This window comes from Tamandua tetradactyla, chromosome 3, assembly GCF_023851605.1.
Source record: "Tamandua tetradactyla isolate mTamTet1 chromosome 3, mTamTet1.pri, whole genome shotgun sequence".
NCBI lineage: Eukaryota > Metazoa > Chordata > Mammalia > Pilosa > Myrmecophagidae > Tamandua > Tamandua tetradactyla.
In genome coordinates this window covers 163,133,148-163,146,073 of record NC_135329.1, presented here as the reverse complement: position 1 = coordinate 163,146,073, position 12,926 = coordinate 163,133,148, and the positions used below count along the sequence as shown (strand labels likewise).

Here is a 12,926-nt window from a genome sequence, read left to right as displayed (position 1 = left end):
TTTGGTGTCAAACTTAAAAACAACAATGACATTAAGATAAGAAAGGCTTTTGATTTTTGTAACTTTTCATATCTCAGAATTACAGATAGGGGACATATACAGTATAAGTTCAAGTCCCAATACTGATGCATCAGCTGTGAAGAAAATACCTACCTACTTTATAAGATGACATTGAGTGAAAATAAAAATGGAATGATGTTTATGTGAATGTACCCAGCAAGCTATAAAGCATGACACAAATATGATTTCATATTATGTTATTTAAAGTCTGTTAATGTTTAGCATTTTATTTTAAGAACAGAAATAACATTTAAATAGATGTTTCTAGAGTATCAATATACAATAAACAAAACAAAACAATCCCTTCACCCTTTCTCCAATGCTTAAAGAGCAGTTATCCAGCTGTAGTCCACTTTTCTTAATTTTCTCAGTTCTTTTTCTTCAGATTTTGACAACTGATGTATAATATCTTCTTCCAAATCTGTGTTCTTTGTATCCTGGACTTCTTCAATAAAATCATTTTCTTCATCTGAATCAACACTTTCTTTTTCTTCTTCCATAACAACATCATCCGAAATTTCTTTAGTACTTTAACAATAACAGAAAACATACAAGCACTTACTGTTAAAATATACATTTTCTAATCAGTTTTAACTTTCTAATTTAAGAAACCTTCAAGTAAATAGAATCATATGGACAAAGTAAATTTAAAAACTTGCTATAAATTGCTCTTTTATAAATTATGAGTTATTATAAAGAAGTAGATAAATTTATAAAAAGTGTAATTTTGTACTACATACAAAATCCTTAAAACATTCTCAAAAATATCTGACCCTTCGTTTCAATCTTTTACTTGATCTAATAATATATTCTTTAAATACATTAAAAACTGAAATAATAAGAAAGACAGTGGAAGAATATTCTAATAAAAATACCCACAAACCATCCTGTTTCCCCATAGAATGTCTAAACATATATTAAGAATTGCTTTACCTCTTAGTCTCCTTAGACAAGAGCAACGAATTTATAAACATGGAGCATAGAAAAGAAGCTGATGGCAGTACATGGGCTGGAGTGTGAAGAAGCTAAAATAAAAACAGCAAAAATCAAAAGATGTTTGTTACAGAATGATTGTCTAAAACTCTAACTTAAGGTGCTTCAATGCATTGTCTATTTCACAGTTTGCTTTTATAATTACTTACTTCAAGGTTTGTCCAGAGTGATGCCCCGATGAACCCCAGAGTGATCTGAACAGTTAATAAAAAAGTATTTGCAAAGTCCACTTGAGGGAATGGCAAGAAAGGGGGAAAATTCAATTTCCCCATTTGGAATATTCCTGATATGCTAGCAAGCAGTGGGGACAACCAAATCAATATGCCAAGCCCTCAATCTTGGGGCTTGTTCATATGAAACTTATCCTCACTAAGGATAGACTAAGCTTACTTAAAATTAGGCCTAAGAGTCACCACCAGAGAATCTCTTTTGATGCTCAGATACAGCTTATCTCTCAGCCAACACGGCAAGCAAACTCACGGACCTCCCCTCTGTACGTGGGATATGACCCCCAGGGGTATAAAGATCCATGGCAACGTGGGACAGAAATCCTAGAATGAGCAGCATCAAGGGATTGGGAAAATCTTCTCAACAGAAAGGAGGAAGAGAGAAATGAAATAAAATAAAGTGTCAGTGGCTGACAGATTTCAAACAGTCAAGAGGTTTTCCTGAAGGTTATTCTTACATATGGTGATCATGTGATTGTGAAAACCTTGTGTCTGATTGCTCCTTTTATCTACGATATTGACACATGAGTATAAAATATGGATTAAAAATAAATAATAGGGGCAACAAATGTTCAAATAAATTGAGTAGATTGAAATACTAGTGAACAATGAAAGGGAGTGGTAAGGGGTATGGAAAAAAATAGGGGGAACAAAGGTTAAAATCTATTGAGTAGGTGGAAATACTAGTGGTCAATGAGAGGAAGGGATAAGGGGTATGTGTGAGTTTTTTCTTTTTATTTCTTTTCTGGAGTGATGCAAATGTTCTAAAAAATGATCATGGGGATTAATAAACTAATATGTGATAATATTATGAGCCATTGATTGTACACCATACACAGAAGGATTGTATGTTAAGAATGTTCATGTTTGTATGCTGTTTTGGTTTGATAATACAAAATAAATTTTAAAAAATTACTTACTTCATTAATTTCAGGTATATTTTCTGTTAAGGGTAGTTGTACCAGCTCATTCCCCGAAGTTTCATTTAATTTTTCATCCTGCTGTTGCCTATGCTTTCCCAGTATGAAATAAAATGGGGTTGTTGGAAGACTTTCTTCTGCTAGCAGCTATGAAGATTTAAGACAGAGAGAAATTATTTCAATACAAAAGTAGAATTACTTTAAACTCAACAATAAGTACTACAGAGTCATAAAATGTCAAGAGTGGGAGGATCTTAATATGATCCTCTTATTTTATAGGTAAAACAACTGAGGTTACATACTATGGACAAAACAATATAATATAGGCACTTAGAAGACTGAACAAAACATGCTTCCTCCCCAAACTCCAAAAAAATGACAGTAAAAGAGTTTACCAAAAGACATATGAAATAATCAAAATATGCAATTGGAGTCAGAAGCTAGAATATAGGTTACCAGAGGCAGGGGTGGGGAGTGGGGAATACTCAGTTGGTTCAGCTTCTATTTGAGGTGATGGAAAAATTTTGGTAATGGATGGCAGTGATGGCAGCACAACACTGTGAATGCATTTAACCCCACTGAATTGCAACACTTGAAAGGGGCAAAAAGGATTAATTTTAGATTCCAAATATTTGGCCGTAATAGAACTGTTTAACACAAAGAACAAACCCTAATGTAAAGAATAATAGTGTTTTATCAATTGTAACAAAGGTAACATACTATGTTAATAGGGAGAACTATGTGTGTATGTGTGTGGAGGGTGTGGTATAGGGGAACTCTATACTTTCTGCATGATTTTTCTGCTAACCTATAAATGCTCTAAAAAAAAAAACCAAAACAAAAAACCAATCTCCCGAAGGGCCTCCACATTTCACTGAGGAAAACCCAAAGGCCTACCAACCTTGACTATGGTGTTTAAAATTGTAAGCTGCACCCCATATTCTCTTTACCTCTATCCCCCAACCCCATCATTCTTATCGCCTTCTAAAATACTACATATTTTACTTATTTAATGCTTGTTGTTTATTGTCCGTATCTTCTGGCTAGACTTGCCTATTTTGTTCACTGTGTCCCAAATATTTAGAACTGTCCCTGGAGTATAGTAGCTTATCAAAAAAACTGTTCAATGAATTCAATGAGTTTTCTGAGAAAAAAGAAACATGCTAAGTTACAGATAAAGTATCAAGAATAAGAATGGTATTGGATTTCTTGGCAACAATGTAAACTGTAAAATAATGGGACACCTTCCAAATTCAAAGAGAAAACGATTCTCAATCTAAAACTCTATGATCAAACATAACCAATTAAGGGGGAGAATAAAATAACATTTCCCAACATGCTAGGTCCAAAGACAACAAGCCAAGGGAATGAACAAAGACAGAAAAAAACTATGGGATTTAATATAATATTGGTGAAATGAATTCACAGAATGATGATGAAGGTAGATCCTAAGAGTCTGCTTTACAGCAGATTTACAGAGCCATCAGTCCAGGCTGAAGCAGATCAGAAGGCTTTTGGAAGCATTTCCAAAAGAAAGAATACCTAATGTGACTGAAAATAATGAGAGATTTACACAAACTGGATGGTCTGGTGTTGAACTAGGTGAGAAGTACACAGAAAACTAAGTAACCGAAAAAAGAAGAAAATCTAACTCCAACGGGGAAAAAAAAAAAGTTGGTCATAAAAGAAAAAAACAACCTGCGTATCATTACCATATGGCTCTGCTATGAATATACATGATTAAAACAACAAAAACCTGGGTTATTTAGCTATATCTACATTTGGAAAGTTGGGGGGCAGGAAGGGTCCATGTGCTGTGAGTGTGCATGTGAAAAAAGAGGTAAAAACCTTCACTTCAATAAATAAGACATAACAGATAATACCTAAACCTGAAAAATCCATGTTTGTGGTAACTGCAGTGGTGCAGAGGATCAGTTTTCCTTTAAAAGCCTTGCAGAACTATTTGATTCATTAAATCACAAGCATATACAAATTTAAATTTTAAAAGAGTGATATAATTAAAGAGAGGTATATCAGCTTACAACTGTGGGGCTTTTAATTCCATTTTAGGGCCAGGTGAAACATTTTTCCCACAGCTGAGTTTTAAAATATAACCTTATCTTTGTGGGGAGGAATGCAATCTGCATCACGAGTGGTCAAAACATAACATACCTGTTTGCTTGTTGGTGTGAGCTTCTCTTCTGGAGACTTTGTACTGAATGTCAACAAACTCTAAAAAGAGATTGATTAATGATGTAAAAGATAACTGTAGAATGCAAACACAAATAAGGTGTTTGCAAGTTAGAAGAGTAGAAGGTCAATTTTTCATTTTGATATGTATCTGCTTATAGAGAATTAATGCAAGCTTTAAGATATTTAATAATGGCTTTGATAGTGGTAAGACTGTCTGAGAGACAGTATTTAAGAACTGGTAATGAAATAAAATTCAATAAGCAGATCAAACTTAAGCCACCATTTTCTTTTTGGCAAATCAAATACTAAAATTCAAAGAAAATGAACCATGCTAATAAATACAATTTTAAGTAATTTTACTTGTTTTCTGCATTTTGCTGACACTGATTTAACATGAGCAAGATTTAAAAAGCATCAAATGTGTGGTAACTAAGTGGTGCTAATACATTCACGATTAATCCTGCTGTAGTGAGCATAATAGATGACAACTTCTTATAGAAAGTAATCCTTTAATGGAACTTACTATTCCTCCTGTCATGGAACCACTATTACTCTACAATATTAAAGCAACTGAAAACTATATTTACAAAGTGATTGTGCCTTTTCTGCGGGAAGAGAATTACCTGCGATTTTGTTAGGAAGTAAAACTGAGATCTGTTTAGCCACTGGTAAGCTTCTGAGGTGAATGATTCAGGGACATCTCTTGGAACAAACACTCCCCAGTGGACTTCCTCTCTGGTGATATTTTTTTGAATACACAATGGCCTTGGCTCACTAGGTTTAAATACAAACACTAGTGGAAAAAAACAAATAGACATTAACATTTTGCCTGAAAAGGTTAGTTTTAACCTTTTCAGACTGGCAGACTACACTGTTCCTTGATTCACCCCACTGAGTAAATGGCCCAGGTCACGACTATTTTAGGCTTTTGATTCAACAAATATCTACTGGGTGCCTACTATATGCCAACAGGTAAAGCGTGACGGCTATGAAGATATACAAGAGACAAATAATCTCTGTCTAGACAGCAGGGCCCCCAGCAGAAGAAAGATACCAAAATATTATTATAGTATATTGTGGGAAGTACTAGAGCAGAAAATAGGCAAAAACTGATTCAAGATGATAGCAAAGGAAAAATTAATGCTTCTCAGGAGAACTGATATACTTCAAAAGAGCAGTATCTCTCTTGGAATTTGACAGCTGAGTAGGAACTGACTTGTGGATAAATGAGTGATACTGGAGCTCTCCCAGTATCAGAACTAAGAGTCTGAGCCAAAAAGAAAGGAAGCAACAGCAGTGTGTCTCAGGCATGCTGGCTTCAACAAACATATGATTTGAAGGCAAGTTTTACTCAAATTATATTAAAAATATTAAAATGAAAATTTAGGTAATAGAGTGCTTCTTACTATCAAAGTATGGTCTGTACTTACAGTCTGAACCCACTGTAGACTGAGAGATTGCAGCAATATTCTCTGAACTAGGATCGGGTTCCATAACTCTAACATTTAATTTTGTACTCCACTCCACTGGGGGAGAAAAAAAAAGTGATTCAGTCACTCTCAGTAACTCAGAAATTTACTAAAAACTTTATAATTGGGAAAACTTTCTTACTCATTTTCTGCTATACAGTGTTCCTGATGCATCGCTCAACTTTCAGACAACTTAGAATGTCAAATCTTAATCTTCATTTGGACAATCAACTTTATTATTTCTAAGAAGACTTTATTTTTTAACTAATACATGGAAATATATTTAAATTATTTGTGTAAGACTGTATTAAAGTTAGGAGAAAGAAACGGAAAAACAATGTGAACTTCAGGTACTTCTTCCACTACAAAATAAATGATTATTATTTCAGTTAAACTACTATCTAAAGTTTTTCCACTGCTTCTAAACATGGCGAAAATGTTAACCAGACTCACCATACAGAATGAAAAAAATGCTATATATTCATTACTAAGCAATCACCATAGCACCTAAACATCTACTTCAATGTGGAAAATGCCACCAAGCCCATATTTGTTAGAAGGGTTTTGGCAGGCTACATTCAAATTTTAAGCTTTCAGGGACATGACAAATTAATATGCATTCCAAACTAGTAGAGATGCATTCCAAACTAGTAGAGATGCATTCCAAACTTGTAGAGATGCTCTCCAAACTGTTTATTAAAGTACCACTCACACTATTCAGCCCTGTGACCTGAAAGAGGATGGAGATTATGGCACAATAAGTCACACATATTGAAGACAGTGGAAAGAGATGAGGACATGGAAGCTGATTTACTAACAATTAGGTAGTTTATAAGTAATCTAAGTCTATTACAGGTCTAGTATTTCAAATTTTGGTGGTATAACATGTCATGTGAAAAACTATATACCCTCTGGGTAGAGACACTAAGATAGGATGTAGAAGTCCTAAAATGCCAAAGTTTAATGGCAATTCCCTAAGTGCTTTGCCAAGTTACTTTATAGTAAAAAAGTATCTTACATGCACAACTGAGGAGATTCCAACAACAAAGAATGTCCTTTTCAGTAGCACCAAGAAGATACTTTGAACACGTCAACCTCCCAAAGCAAAGGTGCCTAGATGAAAACCATCAAGAAGTTACCAACAGTCAGTTTTAGCACATTTAGTTACAAAACAGACTTATGCACACTGTATTAGTTTTGTGCACCAGATTTTTAGATAGACACATGCTTTGTTCATAATTAGCCTGCAGAAAAACGGAGCTGAAAAGGAAGGAAAAATTTAGCTTTTTTTTTTTTTTTTTTTTTTTTTTTTTAAAAGGAAAGACAGAGAGAAGGAAGGAAGGATAGAAGGAAGGAAGGAAGGAAGAAAGGGAAACATTTTTAAACATTTTCTTGTTTTATTGTATTCTGTTTCTCCGTTTTTGTTACATGGGCTGGGGCCGGGAATCGAACCGAGGTCCTCCGGCATAGCAGGCAAGCACTTTGCCCGCTGAGCCACCGCGGCCCGCCCTAAATTTAGCTTTTTTAGTTGTTAAGAAAATTAGGTTTGATAACCAAATCTTTTATCTAATATGCTGTGTAGTAAAACTAATTAATACTTACAGACTGAATGTATATGAAATGTACAGTTATTTGACAAAAAGCAACATGAAATGTACAAGTTATCTGACAAAAATGCTATTTTATGCTTGTTTGCCTAGAAACAGAAATCTGTGCAATATGAGTTTTGAAGAAATTTTTACGAAGTAAATTGAGAATCAGATATATTGGGAAATAGAAACAATTTCATTAGTCATTTGCATTCTGACCTTGAATGCCCAATCACCTGAAGTAAAATGGAATATATACTACTGGCATCTTACTCTGCCCAAAACAATGAGGTTTAAGCTAACAGTTTTTATGGGACTGCACATAAGATGAACACTGTCTGGATCAACTGAGGCTTATGTATAATTTCGATTATTACACAGTATTCACTACAAAGCAGTTGTAAGCATGAAAGTATTTATTACAACGAAAGACTCTGTAGGCCAATGTACTGGGTTGAATGTTGTCTCCACCAAAATTCATGTTTCCCTGGAACCTGTGATAATGACCTTATTTGGAAATAGGGTCTTTGGAGATGTTAAGATGAGGTCCGACTGGACTAGGATGGGTCCCGATCCAATGACTAGTGTCCTTAACAAGAGGAGGGAAACTTGGACACTGATACAAAAAAAGGGAAGATGGCGATGGGAAGATGAACGAGACCTGTAAGAGCTATGCTGCCACAAGTCAAGGAATGCCAAGACTGCTAACAACGACCAGAATCAAGAAGAGGCAAGGTATGCTTCTTCCTTAAAGCCTTTGGAGGAAGTGAGACCCTGCTAACATTGATTTTGGACTTTTAGCTTACAGAACTGTGAAAAGATAAATTTCTAATGTTCTAAACCACCTAGTTGTTGGTACTTTATGTAAGAAATTAAATATAGCAAATTACTAAACATTAATACTGATTTTAGAAATGGATAAATCATAGCACTTGGTTCACGTACCCAGAATTTTCAGCTTTCCAGCATTCTGATTAGCTGCTTGCCCCCCAAATCTACAGGCTACCTTTGGAGAAAGCATAAACTGCTACTCGCATTTACGGAGAAGGATTTAAAAAAAAGGACTGCATAGTACCCAAATTATTTACCTACCTTATCTTCCCAGCTCGTTGGCAAAATGTACATTTAAGCTCCCAAGTCTCTGAATCCCATATTGTGACAATTTCCTCAAAACTAACTGCAAGTACAGAGCCATCTTCAGAGAAACAACAGTTAGTTGCCTGGTATTTGTGGTAATTACCTACAAAGTCACAGGTCCAGCCAACAGCTTTTTCTGTGAAAACATAAATAAAAAAATTCAGAAATGGTATAAATGCTAGGTGACATTATTGTAAAGTTATAAGCAGTAAGAATTAATAAATAAAGAAAACATCTGCTTTCCCAAACGTCTTTAAGTCAGATGTTATAAAGCAACACTGACTGATTTCCTGTCCCTTTTGGAGACCGTGATCTCCCTCTAGTGGAACAGCGAAAGGACAAAGTGGAAAAGATCCTTTTTACCACACCCTCACAAATGGGAAACATCAGTACATAAATAATAAAGAGTTCTGTTAAAAAAGTATAGATTTAAGGAAAAAAAGGCATGTAAAAACTTAAACTCTTAAATCTATTAAAATTAGTCAATATCTTATAGAAAACTGAACAAGGCAGAAGATGTCGTCCCAGAATGGATAAAATTTTTGAAAGAGACAAATATCACTTCTTAAAACTGTACTCTTTAGACAGAGAATAATTAACTTACTGTATATATCAGAATCATCTGTTAATATCCATACTTTGAAATGACCATCTTTACTAGCTGTAACCAAGGTAGGGGTTTCAGATTTTTCTGCATTACGGAAACAGAGAGCTGTGATGTGGTCTTCATGTGGCATATTAACCCTTGTATTAAGAACAAACCTAGTAGAAAGGAAACCACAAATATATTCTTACATCAAAACATACAATATCCTGTCATACAAGTATAAATACCTCTTATATATTGTTTCTACATACAGCATCCTTAAGAATGTCAGTAAATTATAGCATATGCTATTAACGTAGCTGCTATTATCATCACCAGGAATGACAAATGAGTGCCCTATTTATAATGGTTACAGAATGCAAAGAGTTTTAACACATTATTTCTGTCCTCTTAGAGAAGATAATTATGGATAGTGGTCAATTTACAGGTACAAAATGAGTACAAAATAGAGGTCATCCCAAAATAATACGTGAAATCCTAATGAACTAAACTGCAGGAAAATTGTATAGAACCCAGATGCCTCATTTCTATTTTTGAAAATAGTAGAAAACTGAATGGCTGTGTAAATTCTATTGGTGGCAAGAAAATGCTGAAAGAAAACAGTAACTGTCCAAACTACCCTGGATAATACTTAATATTTAGAGTCACCCAAACTATCCCTCAAAGAGCTTATTTCCCACTTAAGGTGGTACCACTGTGAATGACAGATGATCTATGCCAGCTTGTGATGTGTTCTTAAAGGAACATTAGGGATGGATAATGTAGCAATTTTGAAAAAGCACAGGTTCTGGAGTCAGACTGACCTGGTTCAAATCCCTGCTCTAGCACTTATAAGAGTGGTGACCTTGGACAATCACTTAGTCCTTTTGGGTCTATTTTCTTACCTGCAAAATGTAGATGAAGTATTGTGGTGAAGATTAATAAGACAACGGGCACAAATGCACACGGCCTACCTACTGGCACACAGGAAGGACCTGATAAATGGTTCAATTAAGAATCCACTGGGGCCCTTGTCTAATCAAAACATGTTATACCATGCTGCACTGACACCTACTATTCTTGTTTTTCCAAAGATGGTAGTATAATGAGCAAGGGAATGAGGATATTTGGATTCCAACACTGGATTTGTCAGGCAGTAGATACTATGTATTTGAGGGTGTCACTTTTCCATTTTTCCTTATTTATGGAATGAGATGACATTATGAATGGAGGATACCAGTGCTTTTTCAGAGCAGAATGCTTAAAGGATACTTTTTAGAAGGGTAATACCTCCCCCTTTTCTCTAAATCTGAAACTTTTAAAATGAAGCATCTTATAGACTGATGTAACATTAACATAAGAAGTCAAATATTTTACACAATGAAGAAATGGTATACAGGTAGCATTACCCCTGTGTTTTCTTATTATATGTCCACAGTTTCATTTGTAATTCAAGCTCAGTTTCCTTTTCTTGACGTTGTTCCACTGTTGCAAGCCAGTTACCCTGGCATCCAAATGCAGCCTTTGTTAATTCAATTTGAATCAGACCATAATCATTGATATATTCTTGCTGTATAATATCTAACTGATGGTTAAAAAGAAAGAATCAAAGTGCTTATTAAAGTAAGTACATAAATGTTAAAGCATTCAAAGAATAATATATATTATTATATCCAGAATAACTTCTATATTCTACCATAACAGAGTTTTAGAGAAAGGGAAAAATGAACTAATTGTTAGCATGGATCAAAACTGCCATTTAAAATGGAGCATATAATATAGTACCAATCTGGTGATGATTATTCTTCAATGACCTTGAATATCAGCAGTGATTATGATCCATTTATAGAGCTTGCTAAAACGAATCTTGAGCTTATAGTAATATTTTTCTCCTGTTCCTAAGAACAAATAGCTTTATATAAAAATCTCAAAGAAGGCCATTAGAAAAAAGGAGAGTAGAAATAAAACCTAAATTTTAAGTGAAAAAGATGAACAATTTTGGAAGCATTTTACTTATGGTTCTTTCTTTAATCCTATATCCTGACCTACTTAACTAAACATGTATTAAGTACTTACTATTTCCAGGCATTATATTAGATGTAAGTGTACAGAGACCAATAATAAAAGCTTCCTTGAAGGGCTTAAAGGAGATGAAGACCCAGGTTCAACTCCCGGACCATGTATCTCCCAAAATACAAAAACAAGAAAATAAAATAAAACAAAACAAACAACCTTACATTATATAACTGCTTATCATTCTGGAGAGAATAAAACTGCAGGTGGCCAGGTTTTCCATTCAAAACCAAAGCTTTAGTTCTTGGATCAATCATCATACCAGTAAAGATACTGCGGTCTGCAAAAAAATGACAAACAATATTTGAAATCAGAGCAGTATTCACTTTGAAAATGTACATGATTCCAAAACCACTGGGTTCTGCAATACCTTTCACTAGGCCTTGAATTACTGCAGATGCCTCAAGATTTCGGTGAATGACTATTATCTCTGTGGGTAAAAAAAAAAATACATATGTATATATTTAAACATAAACAGATCAGAGATTCAAGGTAAAAAAGTCAGCTGAATTTATATCAACTTGAAATACACCAGAATACAAAACCACCCAGTAAATCAATTAATTCATAGTGTTACAGAACATCAGGAATATGTTTTGTCATTTAGCTGAAAAACTAGGTATGGGAAAAGGGGGGACTTTTCTGTTGAAATCTTTATCAGTTGTGCCTATAAATAGGTTTTAGTGTTAATTCAGAAACTACATACTCTAAAAGAGAAGCTAGGTAGTGTTGTTTACTTTGAAATGACCACATCACTAACGGACTGCTCACAATTATTTTCCTTTTTGGTGGGAAAGGAGGCAATGGGATCCACAAGGAGGCCTGGCCCAAGGCTGAATAGGAAAGAACTTTGTTGGAACACAAGACTGGCTCCATTTCTGCAGCACCCACAGGACCTCCACACTGATGGTTGAAATACTGGTTGAATCAAAGGAGAATCTCATAATATTTTTTTGAAAATGCCATCATCTATAAAAAAGCCAACACCCATTTCAAAACCCTCTCTTTACTTTCTTATATCACTCCACATTAGGTTTTGATAATATAAGTAGCACAAGAATAACTAAATACAACTATTCATAAGAACATTTTAAAAACATGTTCATAAAAAAAAAAAACAATCCTGAAAATACTGGGTTTTAGTGGCATCTGAGGGTAGAGACAAGTGGAGAAAAGAGGAGGAATAGGAGAAATAAAGCCCAATAACTTATACACTCAATTAATTTTAGGTCTATTATTTTACATTCTCTATACATAATAATTTAAAGCTTTATACACATCGTCTTGCACACAATAAAAAACTCAGACTTACTATTATCGGAGTGGGAAGTACAGAACAAATCCCCTGCAGGTGAGACTGAGATATGTTCAATAGTAGCTCCTAAACGGGGTAGAAACTCTTTATTCTTCTCTGTTGCATCACGCCACTCTACAAGTACAGACTCCCGACCGCCACTCAGCAGACTATTGCCTTCTCATCCATACAAAGAAATTAAAAGACAGTGTTTGGGGGAAAAATAGAGAATAATAAACAAAATTAACATTTATTCTTCTTACCATGTTAAATAAATTAATCAGTTAAAAACTATGTATGAACGATTGCCTTCAGATCTTTTAATATGCTAAAATGAAGCCCAAAAGAAGATAAGGAAAGAGAGAAAAGGGAACAGAGAAGAGTT

General features: G+C 34.5%; 1 protein-coding gene across 4 annotated transcripts in view; it reads right to left on the bottom strand.

Moving 5' to 3' along the window:
- Positions 1–242: 242 nt before the first annotated feature.
- WDR75 (WD repeat domain 75) overlaps positions 243–12,926 on the bottom strand; it is a 34,566-nt gene continuing 21,882 nt past the window's right edge. For all 4 annotated transcript variants that reach the window (XM_077154407.1, XM_077154410.1, XM_077154408.1 and 1 more), the window contains 13 exons: positions 12,560–12,718; positions 11,618–11,677; positions 11,412–11,527; positions 10,584–10,759; positions 9,193–9,350; positions 8,544–8,724; positions 6,881–6,975; positions 5,824–5,919; positions 5,017–5,186; positions 4,373–4,432; positions 2,201–2,347; positions 994–1,085; positions 243–588 (listed from right to left, as the gene is read on the bottom strand). In XM_077154407.1, coding sequence (XP_077010522.1) covers positions 384–588; positions 994–1,085; positions 2,201–2,347; positions 4,373–4,432; positions 5,017–5,186; positions 5,824–5,919; positions 6,881–6,975; positions 8,544–8,724; positions 9,193–9,350; positions 10,584–10,759; positions 11,412–11,527; positions 11,618–11,677; positions 12,560–12,718 — 1,715 coding nt within the window. In that variant the 3' untranslated portion in view covers positions 243–383. The remainder of the gene's footprint in view (positions 589–993; positions 1,086–2,200; positions 2,348–4,372; positions 4,433–5,016; positions 5,187–5,823; positions 5,920–6,880; positions 6,976–8,543; positions 8,725–9,192; positions 9,351–10,583; positions 10,760–11,411; positions 11,528–11,617; positions 11,678–12,559; positions 12,719–12,926) is intronic.